The 21,769-nt window shown below is 40.1% G+C and overlaps 1 protein-coding gene across 1 annotated transcript; it reads right to left on the bottom strand.

Annotated features, from left to right (window-relative positions):
• Positions 1-905: 905 nt before the first annotated feature.
• Positions 906-16,779, bottom strand: LOC124253507 (etoposide-induced protein 2.4-like). The gene is given in 8 exon segments (XM_046687304.1): positions 906-1,478; positions 3,306-3,380; positions 4,256-4,367; positions 5,781-5,892; positions 11,347-11,463; positions 16,149-16,177; positions 16,180-16,269; positions 16,737-16,779. Coding segments are annotated over 8 exon segments (726 nt in total). The 3' UTR covers positions 906-1,330.
• Positions 16,780-21,769: the final 4,990 nt, after the last annotated feature.

Raw genomic sequence — 21,769 nt, 5'->3', positions numbered from 1 at the left:
CCAGATCTTCAAGGGTTTCTCGTCAGTTCGGAGAGTCATGACACCTGTACACACATCGCGGATTTGAACAATAGGAATGAAAATGGCAACATTATGATAAGGACAAACCATACCTTGGATTTTATATACAATTTTGTCAGAATCTTTCACAGTGTATTACAATATTTGCTTTATGGTGTTGGCTTGACAAATGTTCCAAGGGACCGCTCATAATTTATGGCTGGGGTGATGATGATGATGATTATTTTAAGGAGAGGGGGTGGGGGTGGGGGTTGTTGTTCTGTGGAGTTAGTGGGGTCATCAATTTTGTACACCTGTATGGGATGGGGGGACTCAATTTTATAGATTAAGATATTTAAAAAGATGCTTAGAAATTATGGGAAGGTAGCTGGTATTGATTTTGTACATGACATGCAGGGGAGGTTCACTTACTTTGTACATACACTTTAGGGGGGTGGGGTGGGGGCGCGCATTCACAATGTACATGCTTCTCCACAGAAATCATCATCACCCCTCCCCTAGCCACAAATTATGAATGATCCCCAATTTCATCCTTGTCTCCGGCAATGTCACCAGAGCAACACATTATAGTAAATTATGTCATTTTTGAATTCACAGACTGAGCTGACGTCTCCACTTGTGATCCAAACCCACATTCTCTCAAAACAAATGGATACGTAATGTAAAGTGTAATATAGTGAGTGAGTTAAGATTATAAGTCACATCGGCAATATTTCAAGCATATCGCGACTAATAGTGTAATATATACCAGCAAACACGATATACAGATTATCTCGCGCTCATAAAACAATTGATTGCCTAGGGACATATAATCTGTATGTCATACCATGTGGTTATCCTTCCATGTATATATATACACTGATACTCCTAGTCTTTGACTGTAAAGTCAGGTCCACCTTGAACGTTTCACTGTGAGTACATTTACATTCTGTGAAATATTAGATATTGTTTTGCACTACCACACTATAGCAAGTTTAAAAGTATACAGTGTAAGACAGATTGCAAGACATAAAAAGAGACATCACTACTGGCAAAATATTATAACTGAAGGAAAGGTATTATATGAGTTTAAATTTTCTGCTTTACTCTTCGAAGCTCCTTTGTCCTTTAAATGTTCACCATTTTTCCTTGAGATTTATTTGATCTGTGAATTTGGCACTGTCCATTGTTCTAATAATTGACCTTGACCTGCATCATCCCTCTGACCTTGATCTTCATCATCCCTTTGACCCTGACGTTCATTGTTTTGTCTTATTCCATGTCATCAAAGTAGGTCACTGTCTGGCGTTCTTGCAGACATGGTCAAGGATCACCTAGATGGTTTGGCATCATGGGTTGGTGTCCTTTTGGGTGTTGCTTGGTTACCAGATGGGTTCCTGGTTTTGTTGGTCATAGATCGGTGGAATACAGCATTGGTGATGACTCTTACGGGTGTGAACAGCTTTAACGGGAACTCACTGAAAGAAGGAATGAAAGAATGAGGTGAAATTGGGTTTTACGTCGTGCTTGAGAATATTTCGCTCATATGACGACGTGCATGCATGTGTATGTGTATGTGCGGCTGCTTGTACCAGCCCAGACTTAAGCTGTTTTTATAGTGCTAGCCCACTGAGATACCATGCCGCAGTGAAGCATGAATACCCCACTCAGACACATTATACTGACTCCGAGCCGACCAGTCCTTGTTGTACCCATTAATGCCGAGCGCCAGGCAGGGACCAACAAGTCCCATATTTTAACGTCTTTTTGGTATGACGCGGTCGGGGATCAAACTCCGCTGACCTTCCGCTTTCTCCGGCGGACTCTCTAACCACACTACACCACCGAGGCGGCTTCGAATGAAAGAATGAATGTTTAGTCAATGTTCTCTGCAATAATCAGCAATCTTCAGCAGACTTCATCAGAAGCAATGTAATATGTTTCTGTGTTTTGTTGCATTTAGCAATATTCCTTCAACATGACAGCATTTTTCATAAATAACCTAGTGAGTGAGAGCATCGATCCACATATGTGGGATACAAGCTTGACAATGTGATTCCTTTAATAACAGTTTCAGACAATCACAGTTTGTAGTGTGGAATCATCATGACGCATTAAGCACACCAGGTACATACTACATTCAGTTTTCAAAACATTGACACGCCACTGTAGCATTTTCTGAATATGTTGTCTGAAGTTAAAAGTGAGTGAGTTGAGTTTTACGCCGCACTCAGCAATATTCCAGCTATATGGCGGCGGTCTGTAAATAATCGAGTCTAAGACCAGACAATCCAGTAATCAACAGCATCAGCATCGACCTGCGCAATTGGGAACCGATGACATGTGTCAACCAAGCCAGCGAGCCTGACCACCCGATCCTGTTAGTCGCCTCTTACGACAAGTATGGGTTACTGAAGGTTCATTCTAACCTGGATCTTCGCGGGTCTGAAGTTAAAATGTCAAGCAAAGACCCCCCATAATTCTGACATCAAATCATTGCCCCATCATTGCAACAATTTCTTCAACGACGAAACCAGGAAAGGTAACTCTGGTTGGTAAGCAAGGGCAACAGGCACCTCAAAGTAGAAGAGGCACATAATCGGCACAACTCTCAAATGTTATGCAAGCAAATTAAACTAATCACACTCTCAATCACTTAACATTGGTAAAAGTCAGCCATGAAATATGCTTGTTAGTAATAAATGGCACAGTAGTTATCAAGAAGCAGGCTGAGATATGGGATGGTAGATCTGTGATCAATGTGCGGGAGTAAGAATGGCTTTTCCCAGCTTTAAACAATAATACAATAATCTTTATCTTGCCTCAAACACAAATGTCGTTTTCTGATTGGCTGAGCGTTCTTCTAATATTTTCAATGTACCCCGCTGGGAATGCTGAACTCATTTGGTACTTCGTAGCAGTAATTCTTTATCTCGAATAACATTGTATCATGTATGCTGTACGGAAATTACAGATGTTTTGCGAATGCAAATCGATGGAAGGGAGATAACTCTAAATTTGTTTTTCTTGTCATCTTGTCTTCTGGTACTCCATACTATGATCTGATACCCGTGCTTCAAACAGTTTAAAATTATCATTGAGGTGTTCGGTAGGATAAATACGTTGTTCACTGGTCCCTCAGGGCCCATGGGCATCGAGGGCACATCAGCCCATGTCCCCCTCGAGACCAGTGAACAACTTATAATATTTATCTCACAGCAGGGGACACCTAAATCGAACACAGGATGAGCGAATGTCTCAACCCCATGCCTCACTACATGAGGAACCTCTACATCTCTACTCACAAAGGCTGTGCAGGCTCCTGAGCATCATTGGCACTGATGATGAAGAGCGGGAACAAGATGGAGAAGATGCAGCCACTGAAATAGACACTGAAATCATCACAAGATCACGACTTTTATTACAGCTGTGCTGAACGAACACATGGGAAGTGAGTGAGTTGAGTTGAGTTTTACGCCACAATATTTCAGCTTCCAGCTATATGGCGGTGGTCTCATCACCACTTTTATTACGGCTGTTGTGAACGAACAGATGGTAAGATCCAAAATGAGCGAAGTAAAAGGTTGGCCTGTGTCATATGGGTTTGTCAACCATGGTCGCGGTACATAGTATATCTTTCTTCAACCAGTTTCGGTTCATGAATACAATATGTACAAAATTATATCACTTGATCACATAATCTTAAAACAGTTTTGGTTGTGAAGATAAAATGTAAACAAATATGTATAAAGATCAACTGTAATTTATTCAAAAGGTGGATTGCAAAATACAATACCACGCAAGTTCTCATTAGATACCATATTTACGAAGCTTGTGTACTTCCTATCATAGGATAAATAATACCCTGGATAGTTGAGAATGGAGAGACAGGGAAATGGACACATTTTGCATCAGCGTACAATACCGATAATGCTGAAAGAACTGTTCCACTGTTTTTACCAATATTATTGCAATAACATGCACGTCAGTGTCACCAGTAAGGGATTTCTACAACAAGCATCGTCAAGTATGACTTCAACCAATTAAGCAAAATCATAGCACTCTCACATCAGGGTTGTAAGGGGTTATACATATTGTATCTAAGTGGGGAATCGAACCCAGGTTTGACAAGTGAACGCTGTAACCACTGGGCTACATATCTTTCCAATAACATGAGTCAAGAAATATTTTCCCATGTATAGACTGAAGCTTCTCCCATTCCATGTTGTTGAGATGTTAGCTGCTTGTTACCAACCTTATCACAGTTGAGGAAGATAGCGACGTTGCCAATGCCATGGGCAGGCCAAACCCAACAAAGTAGGGCCAGTTGACCTCTATCAATGACAGTCGAGTGTGCACTTCTAAACCTGAAGTGAAAACAATTGAGATGAGTATTCACATCATCATCATCATCATCATCATCATCATCATCATCATCATCACTCACATTCTGAACTGCAAATAAGGTAAATCTAGGGTTCGAATCTAGTTCAAAAGGATTCTGGCACAGCAAAGGGACACTACTCTGCATGGCAAATTACCCCTTGTTTACTATGGATTCAATGAAATGAAAAAAGATGTTTGTGTTTCCTATTTGAGCCAAGTAGAAAATAGCGTAGGTCAGGGCTCCAGATAAAGGCCGTATCTGCGTATGTACGGATAAAAATATGCACGATACGGTAGGAAATAGTTTAAAAACATAGCAGATACGCACTACACAGCAATTGTGTGCTCTTAGAATCATTTACAGACGATTTATGTGAAAAATTATTGTTTTATTGTTTATTGACCTGTTTACACAAGAGTAGCAATGTTGTGGTGCATATATGAAACGAAACACAAGATTACTGATACGCCATTAAATTCCATTCAGTACTCTAAATGTACTCTTAAGTTTTCCAGTACTCCTATATTGAATAAATAAGGAGTACGTACTCCTGATGTTGAAAAATTATCTGGAGCCCTGGAAGGTACCATATATTACAGCAGATAAGCCGATGTCATAGATAAGCCCCTAACTTGACCCTTAAAAATCAGTGTCAAAATGATATGTTTCGTTGGTACATAAAGTGGGAACCTGTGTTTATTATATAATTCCAATGGCAGAAAAATGGCAAATTCTGTAGATATTCTGCATGAAAATCGCTTTTCAGACCATAATGCTTTTCTGCATCAAAAGGTAATTTCAAGGATGACTTCTGTAACCCTGGAATCGGGGAATCCAGGATGGACTGGTAGGTTATTTGTTTTGCTTTACCTCTTTTCTTGCAGTATATCAGTAAAAGTCTTTTTTCAAACAACAACTGATTCTCACCATATTAAGGAGAATGACTGGTGTTGGGCTTGTGTATTTACAGTTGTTAATAATAATAATAATAATAATAATAATAATAATACACAAGATTTGTATAGCGCCTTATTTGCTTATTTAAAAAACACTCTAAGGCGCTTAACATATAAAATACCGTATGGTGATATACAGGTGGTATACAAGTGATGCTAAAAGATGAAACATCTAACACATGGTAAAAACACATACAAGGAGTAACATTGTACGCAGTGATAAAACCAGTGATACATTATGTGGAATAAGCAGCTTTAAAAAGATGAGTTTTAAGAGCTTTCTTAAAAATGTCCAGTGAGGATGAATTTCGTTGCACTAAAACTACAGTTACAACTCAGAAAAATAATAAAAGGTTTAGGTTTTGGGAACTCCAAAGACGGGTCAGCTGGGAAGTTGGAATGTTTACAATGTTTTGGCAATATAGGCAGGGTCTCACCCATGTTGTACCACTTGTACTCGAAGGTGTAGAGAGAGTAGAGCAGGCAGAAGTGTAGGACGCTGACTAGTTGGCCCACTCCATAGATCGGCAGAGAGCTGGCCATTGTTGCCTGCAGATAACAAACAAATGTCATATGATGGATCCATGTACACAAGAAGTGAGTGGGTGAGTGAGTGAATGAGTTTAGTTTTACGCCGCACTCAGCAATAATTCAGCTATATGGCGGCAGTCTGTAAATAATCGAGCCTGGACCAGACAATCTAGTGATCAACAGCATGAGCATCAATCTATGCAATTGGGATACAATGACATGTGTCAACCAAGTCAGTGAGCCTGGCCACCCAATCCCATAATCGCCTCTTACGACAAGCATGGGTTGCTGAAGATCAGTTCTAACACGGATCTTTATGGGTCAGTATACAAGAAATGTCACTGTAATTCAATCAATTAATATTTGAGATACAGTTCCCTTACTTCTCATCGCCGCCCAGCTTTAAATGATTAGTGACTAGTAATGCATGCCTGTGCCATTTACTACTATGGTGAAAGCTTCTGAGAACTAGTTCAGTGCCTGTACATCTCTCTCAGACACTCAAATACACACACACCTGTAAATCTCTCTCAGAAACTCAAATATACACATACACTTGAAAATCTTTCTCAGACACTCAAATATACACACACACCTGTAAATCTTTCTCAGACACTCAAATATACACACACACCTGTACATCTCTCTCAGACACTCAAATATATACACACACCTGTACATCTCTCTCAGACACTCAAATATACACACACACACCTGTACATCTCTCTCAGACACTCAAATATACACACACACCTGTACATCTCTCTCAGACACTCAAATATATACACACACCTGTACATCTCTCTCAGACACTCAAATATACACACACACCTGTACATCTCTCAGACACTCTCAAATATACACACACACCTGTACATCTCTCTCAGAGACACTCAAATATACACACACACCCTGTACATCTCTCTCAGACACTCCAAATATACACACACACACCTGTACATCTCTCTCAGACACTCAAATATATACACACACCTGTACATCTCTCTCAGATGCTGAAATATGCCACACACACCTGTACATCTCTCTCTAGACACTCAAATATACACACACACCTGTGTACATCTCTCTCTCTCAGACACTCAAATAGACACACACACCTGTACATCTCTCTCAGACACTCCAAATAGACACACACACCTGTACATCTCTCTCTCAGACACTCAAATATACACACACACCTGTACATCTCTCTCTCAGACACTCAAATATATACACACACCTGTACATCTCTCTCATTGACACTCAAATAGACACACACACCTGTACATCTCTCTCAGACACTCAAATATACACACACACACCTGTACATCTCTCTCAGACACTCAAATATACACACATATATCTGTACATCTCTCAGACACTCAAATATACACACACACCTGTACATCTCTCTCTCAGACATTCAACATATACACACACACCTGTGCATCTCTCTCAGACACTCCAAATATACACACACACCTGTACATCTCTCTCAGACACTCAAATACACACACACCACCTTGTACATCTCTCTCAGACACTCAAATATATACACACACCTGTACATCTCTCTCAGACACTCAAATATACACACACAGCTGTACATCTCTCTCAGACGCCAAATATACACACACACACACCTGTACATCTCTCCCTCAGACACTCAAATATACACACACACCTGTACATCTCTCAGACACCTCAAATATACACACACACACCTGTACATCTCTCTCAGACACTCAAATATACACACATATCTGTACATCTCTCTCTCAGACACTCAAACATACACACACACCTGTACATCTCTCTCTCTCAGACACTCAAATATACACACACACACCTGTACATCTCTCTCAGACACTCAAATATACACACACACCTGTACATCTCTCTCAGACACTCAAATATATACACACACCTGTACATCTCTCCCTCAGACACTCAAATATACACACACACACCTGTACATCTCTCAGACACTCAAATATACACACACACCTGTACATCTCTCTCAGACATTCAAATATACACACACACACCTGTGCATCTCTCTCAGACACTCAAATATACACACACACCTGTACATCTCTCTCAGACACTCAAATACACACACACCTTTGTACATCTCTCTCAGACACTCAAATATATATACACACACTGTACATCTCTCTCAGACACTCAAATATACACACACACCTGTACATCTCTCTCAGACACTCAAATATACACACACAGCCTCAAGAATCGCTTTCTAGCCTTGACAAGAGCTTCATTCCATTTTTAAAAACTCAAAATGTACAAAATACCCCTGGCCCCCTCAAATTTGAAAGAACAAATCATCTGAGAGTTACTTAAAAAGTCCAACTTGATGAGAGAATTTCTGTGAAATATGTCCATTCATATACATGGGGTAGTTATTGAGCTATCAAAACAATAACATGGAATTTGATTCAGAATTTGGTACTTCTATTTCAGGTACACACCAATATCAACGCCACAGGAAAAAATACAAGTATTAATAAACCCTAACAGCAAAAGGCATCACTGGGGGCTGTTTGATATACCTGCCAAGGTTTGTTGAAAGATATTGAACGTTTTCATTTGTGTTCCACCCTCCCTTTGAGACTAAGTCCAAATTATTTCCATGTAAATCGAGAAAAACACAAATGCCAAAAATCTGTTAATAGCAGAAGGCACCACTTTAGGTTCTGTTTGATATATCTACCAATCTTTATTGATGTTTTAGAGTTAAGACCCAGAAACGAAATGATTACGGATGGATGGACAGACAGAGAGACGTGTCGTTTACTATATCCCCCCACATTCTGTTCCTGGGGGATTATAAACTCACAGCATACAAAAGTCTCATAACATCCAAAAGTATCGCAATTTCATATGATTAACAGCATCAGGCCTCAAAGCATACTAACACTTTACAGCATATAAAACTCTGACATATGACAGTCTCACAGTATGCACAAGACCCACAATATACAAAAGTCTCAAAGAATATCATACCCTCAAAACATACAGAGCCATCACAACATACAGAGCCATCACAACATACAGAGCCCATACAGAGCCATCACAACATACAGAGCCATCACAACATATAGAGTGTGCAAAGAGCCATCACAACATACAGTGCCCACACAGAGCCATCACAACACACAGAGCCATCACAACATACAGAGTGTGCAAAGAGCCATCACAACATACAGTGCCCACACAGAGCCATCACAACATACAGAGCCCACACAGAGCCATCACAACATATAGAGTGTGCAAAGAGCCATCACAACATACAGTGCCCACACAGAGCCATCACAACATACAGAGCCATCACAACATACAGAGCCATCACAACATACAGAGCCATCACAACATACAGAGCCCATACAGAGCCATCACAACATACAGAGCCCACACAGAGCCATTGCAACATACAGAGCCCATACAGAGCCATCACAACATACAGAGCCCATACAGAGCCATCACAACATACAGAGCCATCACAACATACAGAGCCATCACAACATACAGAGCCATCACAACATACAGAGCCCACACAGAGCCATCACAACATACAGAGCCATCACAACATACAGAGCCATCACAACATACAGAGCCCACACAGAGCCATCACAACATACAGAGTGTGCACAGAGCAATCACAACATACAGAGTGTGCACAGAGCCATCACAACATACAGAGCCATCACAACATACAGAGCCCACACAGAGCCATCACAACATACAGAGTGTGCACAGAGCCATCACAACATACAGAGCCCACACAGAGCCATCACAACATACAGAGCCATCACAACATACAGAGCCATCACAACATACAGAGCCATCACAACACACAGAGCCCATATAGAGCCATCACAACATACAGAGCCATCACAACATACAGAGCCCATATAGAGCCATCACAACATACAGAGCCCATATAGAGCCATCACAACATACAGAGCCTACACAGAGCCATCACAACATACAGAGCCATCACAACATACAGAGCCCATATAGAGCCATCACAACATACAGAGCCTACACAGAGCCATCACAACACACAGAGCCCATATAGAGCCATCACAACATACAGAGCCATCACAACATACAGAGCCCATATAGAGCCATCACAACATATAGAGCCATCACAACATACAGAGCCCATATAGAGCCATCACAACATACAGAGCCATCACAACATACAGAGCCCATATAGAGCCATCACAACATACAGAGCCTACACAGAGCCATCACAACATACAGAGCCATCACAACATACAGAGCCCATATAGAGCCATCACAACATACAGAGCCATCACAACATACAGAGCCCATATAGAGCCATCACAACATACAGAGCCCATATAGAGCCATCACAACATACAGAGCCCATATAGAGCCATCACAACATACAGAGCCATCACAACATACAGAGCCCATATAGAGCCATCACAACATACAGAGCCTACACAGAGCCATCACAACATACAGAGCCATCACACTGACTGACTGACTGACTGAGTTTGGTTTTACGACGCTTTTTGCAATATTCCAGCAACATCACGGCGGGGGACACCAGAAATGGGCTTCACACATTGTGCCCATGTGGGGATTCGAACCCGGGTCTTCGGCGTGACGAGCCAACGCTTTAACCACTAGGCTACCCCACCGCCCCCAGAGCCATCACAACATACAGAGCCCATATAGAGCCATCACAACATACAGAGCCCATATAGAGCCATCACAACATACAGAGCCCATATAGAGCCATCACAACATACAGAGCCCATACAGAGCCATCACAACATACAGAGCCCATATAGAGCCATCACAACATACATAGCCCATATAGAGCCATCACAACATACAGAGCCCATACAGAGACATCACAACATACAGAGCCCATACAGAGCCATCACAACATATAGAGCCCACACAGAGCCATCACAACATACAGAGCCATACAGAGCCATCACAACATACAGAGCCCATATAGAGCCATCACAACATACATAGCCCATATAGAGCCATCACAACATACATAGCCCATATAGAGCCATCACAACATACAGAGCCCATACAGAGCCATCACAACATATAGAGCCCACACAGAGCCATCACAACATACAGTGCTCACACAGAGCCATCCCAACATACAGAGTCCGCACAGAGCCCACACAACATACAGAGCCCACACAACATATAGAGCCCACACAGAGCCATCACAACACACAGAGCCCACACAGAGCCATCACAACACACAGAGCCCACACAGAGCCATCACAACATATAGAGCCCACACAGAGCCATCACAACATACAGAGCCATCACAACATACAGTGCTCACACAGAGCCATCACAACATACAGTGCCCACACAGAGCCATCACAACATACAGTGCCCACACAACATGCAGAACTCTCCAAAGCCTCCCATGGCACACACCTGTATGAGGAAGAAAGCCTGCAGCGTGACACTGAAGAGCATGTCAGCTATGAAGGTGCTGAGTGTCAGGCTCTTTGGTTTCCCTCGCATTTTCAAATATGCAGCATCTGCTATGTCCTACAACACAAACACAATCAATCAATCATTTTTTAACTGTGATTTATACAATGTATGTGACTGTTTGAATAAAGTTGATGATAATTTAATGAATGTCTTCACAAAAAATAGGGCTAACTTGCAAAACACGATTGTATAGAATAACAATGACATGACAGAAATGCCAGAAAGATTTCCATGATAAATGCTTTTTTATAAATTTTGTATTCATGCATTCAGTAATGGTAATAACTGAGTATAAAGCATGACCAGCCAATCTATGATGATGAGTATCATGCTGAAAGCTCCATGCTCATAGCTGACTGACTTGATTGCTTGTCATTATTTCCCAATTAAGTACATTGAAGCTCATGACAATCAGTGGATTGCCTGGTCCAAAATTGATTATTTACCAACCACTGTTATAGAGATAAAGAATCAGTCGTCATTTACCAACATATTTGTCTGTTCTCTTAAGTGCACGGGGTTGTGTATTGTACGCGAGGGGTACACTGAAGGAGTCTGCACACAAAGTTGACTCCAAGATGTTTTACACCCGGTCACAGGTGGGCTCGATCCCGGCACCTTAAGCTCGCTGGATCACTAACCTGGCGTTTAGACAGCTCGCCACCAAACCCCGTCACAAGCAGTAGATTGCTCATCCCAATTATGCTAAATGAAAGCCCAACAACACCAACTTTTGTTGGAACAGATGGAACATTGACAATGGCTATACTATGCAAGACCTCATGCTTGTTGTAAGAGACAATTATATCAAGAAACAGCTGAAGGCTTTGCAGATTGCATCTCATGCCCTGATGCCTTGAACCGCTTCTCTTATTGCCAGTCCCTGTCCAGACTGACCGCCTCCGTGGTGTAGTGGTTAGAGCGTCCGCCTCGAGAGAGCAGAAGGTTGCGGGTTCGATCCCGAATCGCCGCCATACCAAAAGACGCAAAATATGGTACTTTGTTGGTCCCTGCCTGGCCCGGCATTAATGGGTACAACAAGGACTGGTCGACTCCAGAGTCAGTATAATGTGTCTGGGTGGGGTATTCATGCTTCACTGCGCATGGTATTTCACTGGAGCTAGCACTATAAAACCAGCTTAAGTCTGGGCTGAGTACAAGCAGCTGCACATACACATACACACACATGCACATTGTCATATGAGCTTCTAAACATTCTCAAGCACGGCATGCTAAACCCAATTCCACCACCACCAGGTCCAGACTTGATATTACCAGCCACTGTGATGTTGCTGGTGCATGGTGATACAGCTGTGCATGCAACCATAAAGTTTCGTGTGACAAATCCATCTTGACAAAACACAAAATGTCCTTAAAGGTCACATAAACCCTAGGGGTACAAATACATAAATCACTTAACTGGCATCAAGAGTAAATGAAACCCCGTCATTAAAACTACTCATTTCGACCTTTAATTGACTTAAATCGACCTTTTTGACAACAGTGCACAATTCTCACCCGAGAACGAAATTTCAACCAATCAGAGCGGCGCGCCTCTGTGACGTCATATGAGGAATAGCTTTGAGAGCCGATGCAGAATTCATCTACATTTTAGGGGGTAAATTATCATGTTTACAGGCTTGTATAAACCTGAAATCGCGGACAATTGTTGTGGAAAATGAAAGCTATATGTTCTCACAATCTACTGGCATTTAATTTTGTCTCCTGCTTTGCCTAGTTTCCGAAGTTACAACTTGTTTTCATAGACGATTCTGTCAAAAATCGACAGGTGTCAGTAGGGCCCTATTTGTATAATGACTGATCCAAATTGATCCCATTTCTGTGTTGTTTTACCTCGATATTTAATCATGTCATGTAAAAATCTGTTTGTATTCTCAAAACAGTGTCGCCCATAAGTTTTCACATGCAATACAGCAATTAATACTCCCTCTTGTAACCCGTGTTAGGTGGTATAAACCTACACATGTTATTTGTCATCATTCACTTGATGGTCAGTTAATGAATTTATAACAGGTATAATTAGTGGTAACACACTTAGATTACATGACAAAGGTTCCCATTTGGCATTTCTTGTGTCTGGAGTAAATATTCAACATTATAAACATCGATCAAAGGATTAACCGATAACACGCTGATTGATTAATTACTTTTTATCTTACACAGCGGAATTGTCAAAAGGTAGTGTTTATGTATGTAGATTTACTAATCTATACTGAATGCACTCTGTCGCGTCGGTGTTCTTTGCGTAAAACAACGCCCTTCTTTCAAAGGATTAACAGGCAATACATTGATTGATTGCCCATTATTGGCTATTATTAACTAAATTACTGTTTTAAAGAAAGGCGGACATTATGCAATTAGCTGCCAGGTGTGCTATCTTGGGTGACCAATGAGACTATACACCAATACCTGAAAAGATTTATCACTTTTTCTATTAAACTGTTAAAAGACACAATCATTTGGAACAGTTTTGTGGATATTGATAGATACATTCCCTCGAACAAGGTAATGGCCTGATATTGTTCCTATAACTTTAATCTGTTTTAATTTTAATATTTGCATTTTGTTTTTATTCATTTGTCGTAGTATTCAACAGAATCATTGTTTTCGCCGTGAAGTGTAATGAGACAGACAACATGCACTAGGGTGTGTGTGCGAATTATGATTCACATTGGCAAACTATCAAATGTCTAGATATTACAGTTCTGTTATAAATTCACTATACTGTAAACGTACTTATTTTCGCGTGGTGCAATTTTCGCGGAATTGACAGTTTAGACTACATCGCGCGGTCAATTATTCGCGCAATCAGTAATTGCCGGAACTGCCAGCTGTCTCTTTGGTCAGCCACTAATAGCAGTGAAAAACAAACAGAGGGCTTAACCTGTCAGGGCGGGCGCTTATTGCTTACTCACAGGAAATCCCTATCTGTGCGCGAGCATAATTTGTACCCAGTAATCCGCTTACTCCTCGAAGAGATGAAAAACACATCAGTCTTATGTTCAATTCTGACGATTTGATCTAATTAATTTATACTGTATATGAAGCTCTTTGTGATTTCAAACAAGCCGGGTTGTTGTGAATGAGATGACTGAGTGTTAGTGACTATTCGCTTCATGATGTACTGGTGAATAAAATCTTAATGAATAAATAAAATACTGCTGTATTATTTCTTTCCGAAATCGCTTCAATGGAAATCTGTTTTGTATCAAAACCATGTCATGTGACTAATTTCCATGGCGGCCACAACACACATTGCTGTTTTCGCTTAATCTCGCAATGGATTTGGCTCATTATTTAATTATGTTTTGGGAAATCCATTACAGCCACAGTTAAGTATGATCAGTCGTCATTTTAAGATTCCCGCTGATTTCTGTCTTCAAACGTGATGTGTTATGGTAACAACTCAGGGCTGAAGCGGGCTAGACTGAATGAATGACAGGTTTATTCATGCTGTATAAATTTTCGCTTAAAATGTTTTGCTTAAAAGCCAAAAATAAAACTGCGCTAAATATAATACGCTTACACAGTAAGTATCAGCAGATCGCCTGCTTTTATTTAGTTTCAAAATGCATACAAGTGTGATAATAAACTAATTAGGATTATAAGACCAAATATAAAGACGCATTGACTAGTATCTACATGCTGGTGGAGTGGACATTAACCATGGAATGTAGCAAGAAATTTATCGCTGCAGTATTGTGACTTCGACCCCCACCTCGCCTCCGGAAGAAATCAAGTATGTTATAAGTTGTGTCATGCAAAATCCGCTTTGTTATGATTCCATACATATTTAACAACGAGTAGAAAGTAGTCTTGATTTTCTAACTTGATGAAAACAAACTATAATCTCATTAATTCTAACAGATTTTTTAATTTTTTAAAATGGCCAGTCTGAGGATAAATGGTATTTAGGTTTGTTTTCACCGAGTTACAAAATCAAAACTACTTTCTACTGGTAGTAAAATATGTATTTTATTGATGGCCAATAGGATTTTGCATGACATAGCGATATCATAACAATTTCTCCTCGTGGCAGCTTAGGTGGGTGTCAATATAATACTACTTACAATATTATTGTTACTTGATCACAACCTCACTTCGGGAGGAAGAAATCGTGATGTTACAAGTTGTGTCATAGAAAATCTTTATGGTCATCAATCATATGCATATTTTACTACAACTAGTAAGTAGTTTTGATTCTTTAACTTCCGTGAAGCCGCATCTGAACACAAGTAAGATATCGCTTCAGGCTTCCACAACGCCGCTTCAAGACTCACAAACATAACCCATTTAGCACCTTAACTGCGGGTCCTGTGGAAATCTGTGCATGTGGGGACACCATCGCCTCAATTCCTAGGAGAGCAATTGACGACAAAGCAACGATTCGGCATGTCGCCGTTGATGTCGAAAATCATCAAAATGATGAGCGCATACACATTTTCTATAATAACTAACTGAAAATCGCTCCTCATATGACGCCATTACTGTAGTGCTCTGGCTTTACAGAGTTACATAACCTGTCTGTGGTTTCATGCAGGGCGGTAGAGGAAGCAGGCTTAATTTTGGCCACTTTTAATCGCCGGTATTAATTAACCACAAGTTTTTAAAGAATAAATTTGAGTTCCAAGATAAGACTAACCACAAATCTTTCATATGTAGTGGTTAAAAGAGTAACAAAAACAAAGTTTAGTGGTTCTTTAACAAACAATTCCTACCTGAAACCAGAAACAGTTGATTATTTTGACAGAACAAACAGCTGTAACACCCAGAGAGCTGAATATCCATGAGAAGGGGAGATAACCATGACCAAACAAGGCCATGAGTCAGCTGAACCACCTGAAATAAAATAACATCATAAATCCATCATCAAAAACATAATTAAATCAGACTAATGTAAGCATTTACAGTCCGCTTTGAGTCAGAAACGGACCGGATGAATTGCAAAATTTATCATTGTACAAAATTGCCACATAAATATAGATAGTACATGTTTATCATTTACTAATACCCAACAGCTTTCTTATATTTGAAAATTTTCCGACTCCACCAAAAAAGTTGTTTAAGAAACTATCATCATTGAAAACGCAAAAGTTGTTATATCTGTCGGGGTGAAACCGCAGAAACGGAACAGCCACTATCTCGTCGTGCACGGGATACACATGCCTGATGAAAAATGAAGTTGAATGCTGACGTGAAACAGTTGATGATTAAAGTGTACCAATTTATGAAAAGAAAGTGAAAACCAACAGTTGATAACAGGCAATGGACTCAACAAGCTGACCTCCGGCCCACCCCTCACTGACCTGAGATGAGCTCTGTGAACCAGTAGATACAGGGTAGAAGCATGTAGTGGAACACTTAAGATGCTCAACTGAAACACAGGAGGAAGTCCTATAAGCCCTTGACACTTTGGCTGTGAGTGAGTGAGTGAGGAGTGAGTGGAGTGAGTGAGTGAGTGAGTGAGGAGGAGTGAGTGAGTGAGTGCGGAGGAGTGAGTTTTATGCCACATTCAGCAATATTCCAGCAATATGGCAGTGGTCTGTAAATAATCGAGTCAGGACCAGACAATCCAATGATCAACAGCATGAGCATCGATCTACACAATTGGGATAATGATGACAGCAAGACTGACCACCGGATCCTGTTAGTCAGCCTCTTGCGACAAGCATTGGTTACTGAAGATCTATTCTAAAACCAGATCTTCACTTCGGTCTTGGTTGTGTTTAAATCAATATTTAAAACAATTAGTAACTTTATGAAGTCATTCATAATCCAGTTGTACATTTCCGTTTATAACAAATTTACAAGGGCAAAAAACTTTGGCAAAATATGAAGCCTCATTGGCCAAATTGTAGCAAGTTCAAAAATCAATATAGAATGAACAAGTGTCATTCACATTCAGATCGCAGGATATCTTCAGACATCTGTTTTACTACCACCGCTATACTACCGAAAGTGAGTGAGTGAGTGAGTGGTGCTGCATAGGAATGTTATGATATTTTAGTTATCTCCCTTTATAGTAATGTTATTCTTACCCAGCAGACACCACCATTCCATGCACAGCACATAAATATTCTGATTTGTTACTCTGGGAACGCTGCAAACAAAATCAAAAAACATCTCAAGGCATGGAATGAATAAAATGAATTATGCTAGGGTATCTGATAAAGTCCACGCCTTCATACAAAGACAACATAACTTTTATTGTTAACAGTTGATATATAAAAAGTCACTGGATGAGATTCTTTGTTTTACAAAAATTAGTTCACTCTGTGATTTTCCTTTTTCTCTCATTATTATTGGCTCAATGTTAATATTGGCAGAACATATCGCTATAAATAGGTTATAGAGTCAGTTTCCTTAGCAACGCCTCTGCCATTTATTTTAAAAACTCTCACAAATTAATAACCTCTCCATCTTGTGTCCCGACCCTGGTTATCTAAAACTCAACAGGTGCCTCATCATTAGGGGTGGCTATTGAGGGGAAACAACTATAGCTTATAGTCTATTGCAACATACTATTGCAACCAATAGTTTTTTTCCTTTGAATTGTCTCATTTTGAAGTCATTTCCCAAACTAATGTATAGTTATATGAAAAAGACTAGTTGAAGTTGTTTCAGTCTCTTTAATAACTGACAAGAAACTTGAAACCCAGATCGAGTAAACAGTTAAAACATAAACTTATTTAACATATGTTATATTTGGGATTACGCTTAGTTAGTAAAGTACAGATACTAGTACTTTTGGGGTTGAGTCCCATCCGGGATTCAAACCCACACCCTCAGAGTCAGGCACCTATTCGCCAGCACACAAAGTCAAACGCCTAGACCGCTTCAGCCACCGCTGCTTCCACTTAAGATTACTTAGTGTAATCCCAAATATTACATATGTTACATTTGACCACTTTCTAAAATGGCATTGGGTATTTCATAAACTTATTGTTAATCACAATTTCAAACTGTGAGTCACATGTGTTTGCCGCCATGTTTGTTTCAGATGTAACAGGAGCAGATAACTCTATCTCAAAGTGAACGAATCTGGTACTTCCTGTATTTTGCACTGAGCATTATCAACAGAAGTCAATTACTAAACACATACTATCGATGCATCGACAGTTTTTTGTTTCTACCATTGATTAATTGCTATCAGAGACTCAACAATTGCAATCCATCGATAGTTTGATGCATCGTTACAGCACTATCGATCACAGTGTGGAAATCAGACTTCAATATGTTTCCAGATTCAAAGTTGGTATTAATGATTTTGATGATAAATAAATTATCAACAAAAGTTCAACTTCCAAGATTATACAGAATAATACCTAATTTCTTGAATGTCAACCGCACAGCTTATCAGCTCCAACAGCAGAGAGATTAGTGATGTCAGTTAATTGTGACATCATACAAGGGTCTGCAAAGCATTGTGATGTATTTTCATAGAAGTGATATCTCTGAAGAGACATCACAGAACCTAAGCAATATCTCCTGTGGAAGATAGTTTGGGAAGATACATCTTTAATTCCTCAGATCTGAGACACCTGGTGTTCGTGGAATAATTTAGAATATGCACAAAGCATGAGTCATCACCAGTGCATGCAAATAGTTTCCAGATTTTGCTAGCCATTCTTGCTAGCTATGCCTGGAAGTTACTAGCCCACAAAATAATCCACAAGATCGAAATTTGAATATAGAAACTAAGCAAAAGATTACAAAATAGATCAGAATAAAATATTGTCGGCATGACCTGGTTTCATCATTAAGCTGCTAGTATGATGAACATTTTTATCAGGCCATAATCTTGCAGGATTTTTAAGTGTATTATAACTTTAACAAGTCAGAGAGAGTGATACATTTACCAAATGACCCTATGAAAATTCACTAGCAGTCGGGCCAGTGATTTACTGGCCCCACTGGATTTTTACTTAGCATGGGATAAAGGGCCAGTAGCTATTTCAAGACACTGTCATCACTGCACTCTGCTTATCTTGATGACTAAGCAAATACTGTTTCCCTTTGTAAACTCACTACCAAAGGCCTGGTTCGATTCCCCACATGGGCAATAATGTGTTAAGCCCATTTCTGGTGTCCCACTGCGATATTGCTGGAATATTGCTAAAGCGGCGTGAAAACTAAACTCAGTCAGTCAGTCAGTCCCTTGTAAACTTGACAAGATCAAAATGAAAAGTGATGACAGTCTTACTGTTCTTTGACCACATCTTTATGCTTGTTTTTCTCCAGTCGCCTGCGGGCAAGAGTTGTTAGCTGCTCATTTGATTTCTTCTCAGATTCTTCTACCTGGAGGTCAGCATCTAGATTCAAGACTCTCCTCGCTCCCAAAACAGCATCATCAATGGAACCCCCAGATGATCGATGCTACCACACTCTTTGATGGTGTCAGTCATGGTTGCAGAATCAATTGCAGAAGACAATCACTGGCAAGAGTGACTGGTTGATGCAGATATAGCTAGAAGTGGATGCTTTGTCATTGTGTCAATGTTGATCTGGAAATGAACAAGAAGACAAGGTCATCAATATCCCCCGCAATGGCAAAATACTCTTCATGATTATGTCTACGAGTTATGATTATGTCAAATATTTAGGTGTGTATATAGAAAAGTGGAAGGAGAGTATTGAAAGGTTTTTAAAGTTTTCCTCCAGAAAGGAGCACTATCACCAATTTCAGTCTATGTCAAACTTGTTGCCATGGAAAAGCCAAAAATATTTTATTCAGAATTCCAAAACTACCAAAAGGCACCAGTACACCACCAGATCTATCTATGTGCCAAGTTTGGTAAAGAAATAGTGAACGGTTTTAGAGTTCTGTCTCGAAAAGAGCACTCACCACCAATTTCAGGGTAAGTCAAACTTGTTGCCATGGAAATGCCAAAAAATATTTTATTCAGAAATCCAAAACTACCAAAAGGCACCAGTACACCACCAGATCTATGTATGCGCCAAGTTTGGTGAAGACACATTGAACGGTTTTAGAGTTTTGCTCCGGAAAAGTGCACTACCACCAATTTCAGGCTAAGTCAAACTTGTTGCCATGGAAATGCCAAAAATACTTTATTCAGAAATCCAAAACTACCAAAAGGCACCAGTACACCACCAGATCTATGTATGCGCCAAGTTTGGTGAAGAAACATTGAACGGTTTTAGAGTTTTGCTCGAAAAGTGCACTACCACTAATTTCTGTTTTAGTCAAACTTGTTGCCACCTAAAAGCCAAAAATATTTTATTCAGAATTTAAAACTACCAAAAGGCACCAGTACACCACCAGATCTATCTATGTGCCAAGTTTGGTAAAGAAATAGTGAACGGTTTTAGAGTTCTGTCTCGAAAAGAGCACTACCACTAATTTCAGTCTAAGTCGAACTTGTTGCCATGGAAATGCCAAAAATATTTTATTCAGAATTCCAAAACTACCAAAGGCACCAGTACACCACCAGATCTATCTATGTGCCAAGTTTGGTGAAGAAATATTGAACGGGTTTTAGAGTTCTGTCTCGAAAAGACAATTAGAAAGACTGTCACAGTTCATTTCATATCCACTCCATCTGCATTACATTATTAACAGAAATTTATAAAAGAAGATTAAGGATCAACACACACACAAACTGAAACTTCAAATATAGAACTAAGGACTACGCCAGCTGCATTGTTACAATAAACATATCTATCTCACAACTGACCGCCTCCGTGGTGTAGTGGTTAGAGCGTCCGCCCAGACAGCGGAAGGTCACGGGTTCGATCCCTGACCGCGTCATACCAAAAGACGTTAAAATATGGTACTTGTTGGTCCCTGCCTGGCGCTCGGCATTAATGGGCACAACAAGGACTGGTCTCCTCGGAGTCAGTATAATGGGTCTGAGTGGGCTAATCATGCTTCACCGCGGCATGGTATCTCAGTGGGCTAGCACTATAAATCCAGCTTAAGTCTGGACTAGTACAAGCAGCCGCATATACACATACACACGCATGCTTGTCGTCATATAAGCGAAATATTCTCAAGCACAACGTTAGACCCAATTTCACCTCACCTATCTCACAACTAATCCTAAGGATCATAAAGAGGGGTTTAATTGGCATGTGGTGCTCAGCACCAATGACTGTAAACAGGTGCTTGTTGAGGAAGGGATGCAAGAGCTAGGGATAGAGTTTGATAACCTACACTAACCCTACGGATCGAAGAGTCATGCAAGATTTGTGGACTAAGTGTTACAGTATAAGGTAGTTAGCTTTAAATAGTAGGCGGTGCCTGATAAACTGCCAATGTTACCAATGAAAGCAAAATATTCAGATTATTTTGTGTTTAAACATTATCTTGAGTCTGAAT

Source organism: Haliotis rubra, unplaced genomic scaffold (genome assembly GCF_003918875.1).
Source record: "Haliotis rubra isolate DU_JTF1 unplaced genomic scaffold, ASM391887v1 Scf542, whole genome shotgun sequence".
Classification (NCBI taxonomy): Eukaryota; Metazoa; Mollusca; class Gastropoda; order Lepetellida; family Haliotidae; genus Haliotis; species Haliotis rubra.
This window is presented reverse-complemented; position numbering and strand designations above follow the sequence as displayed.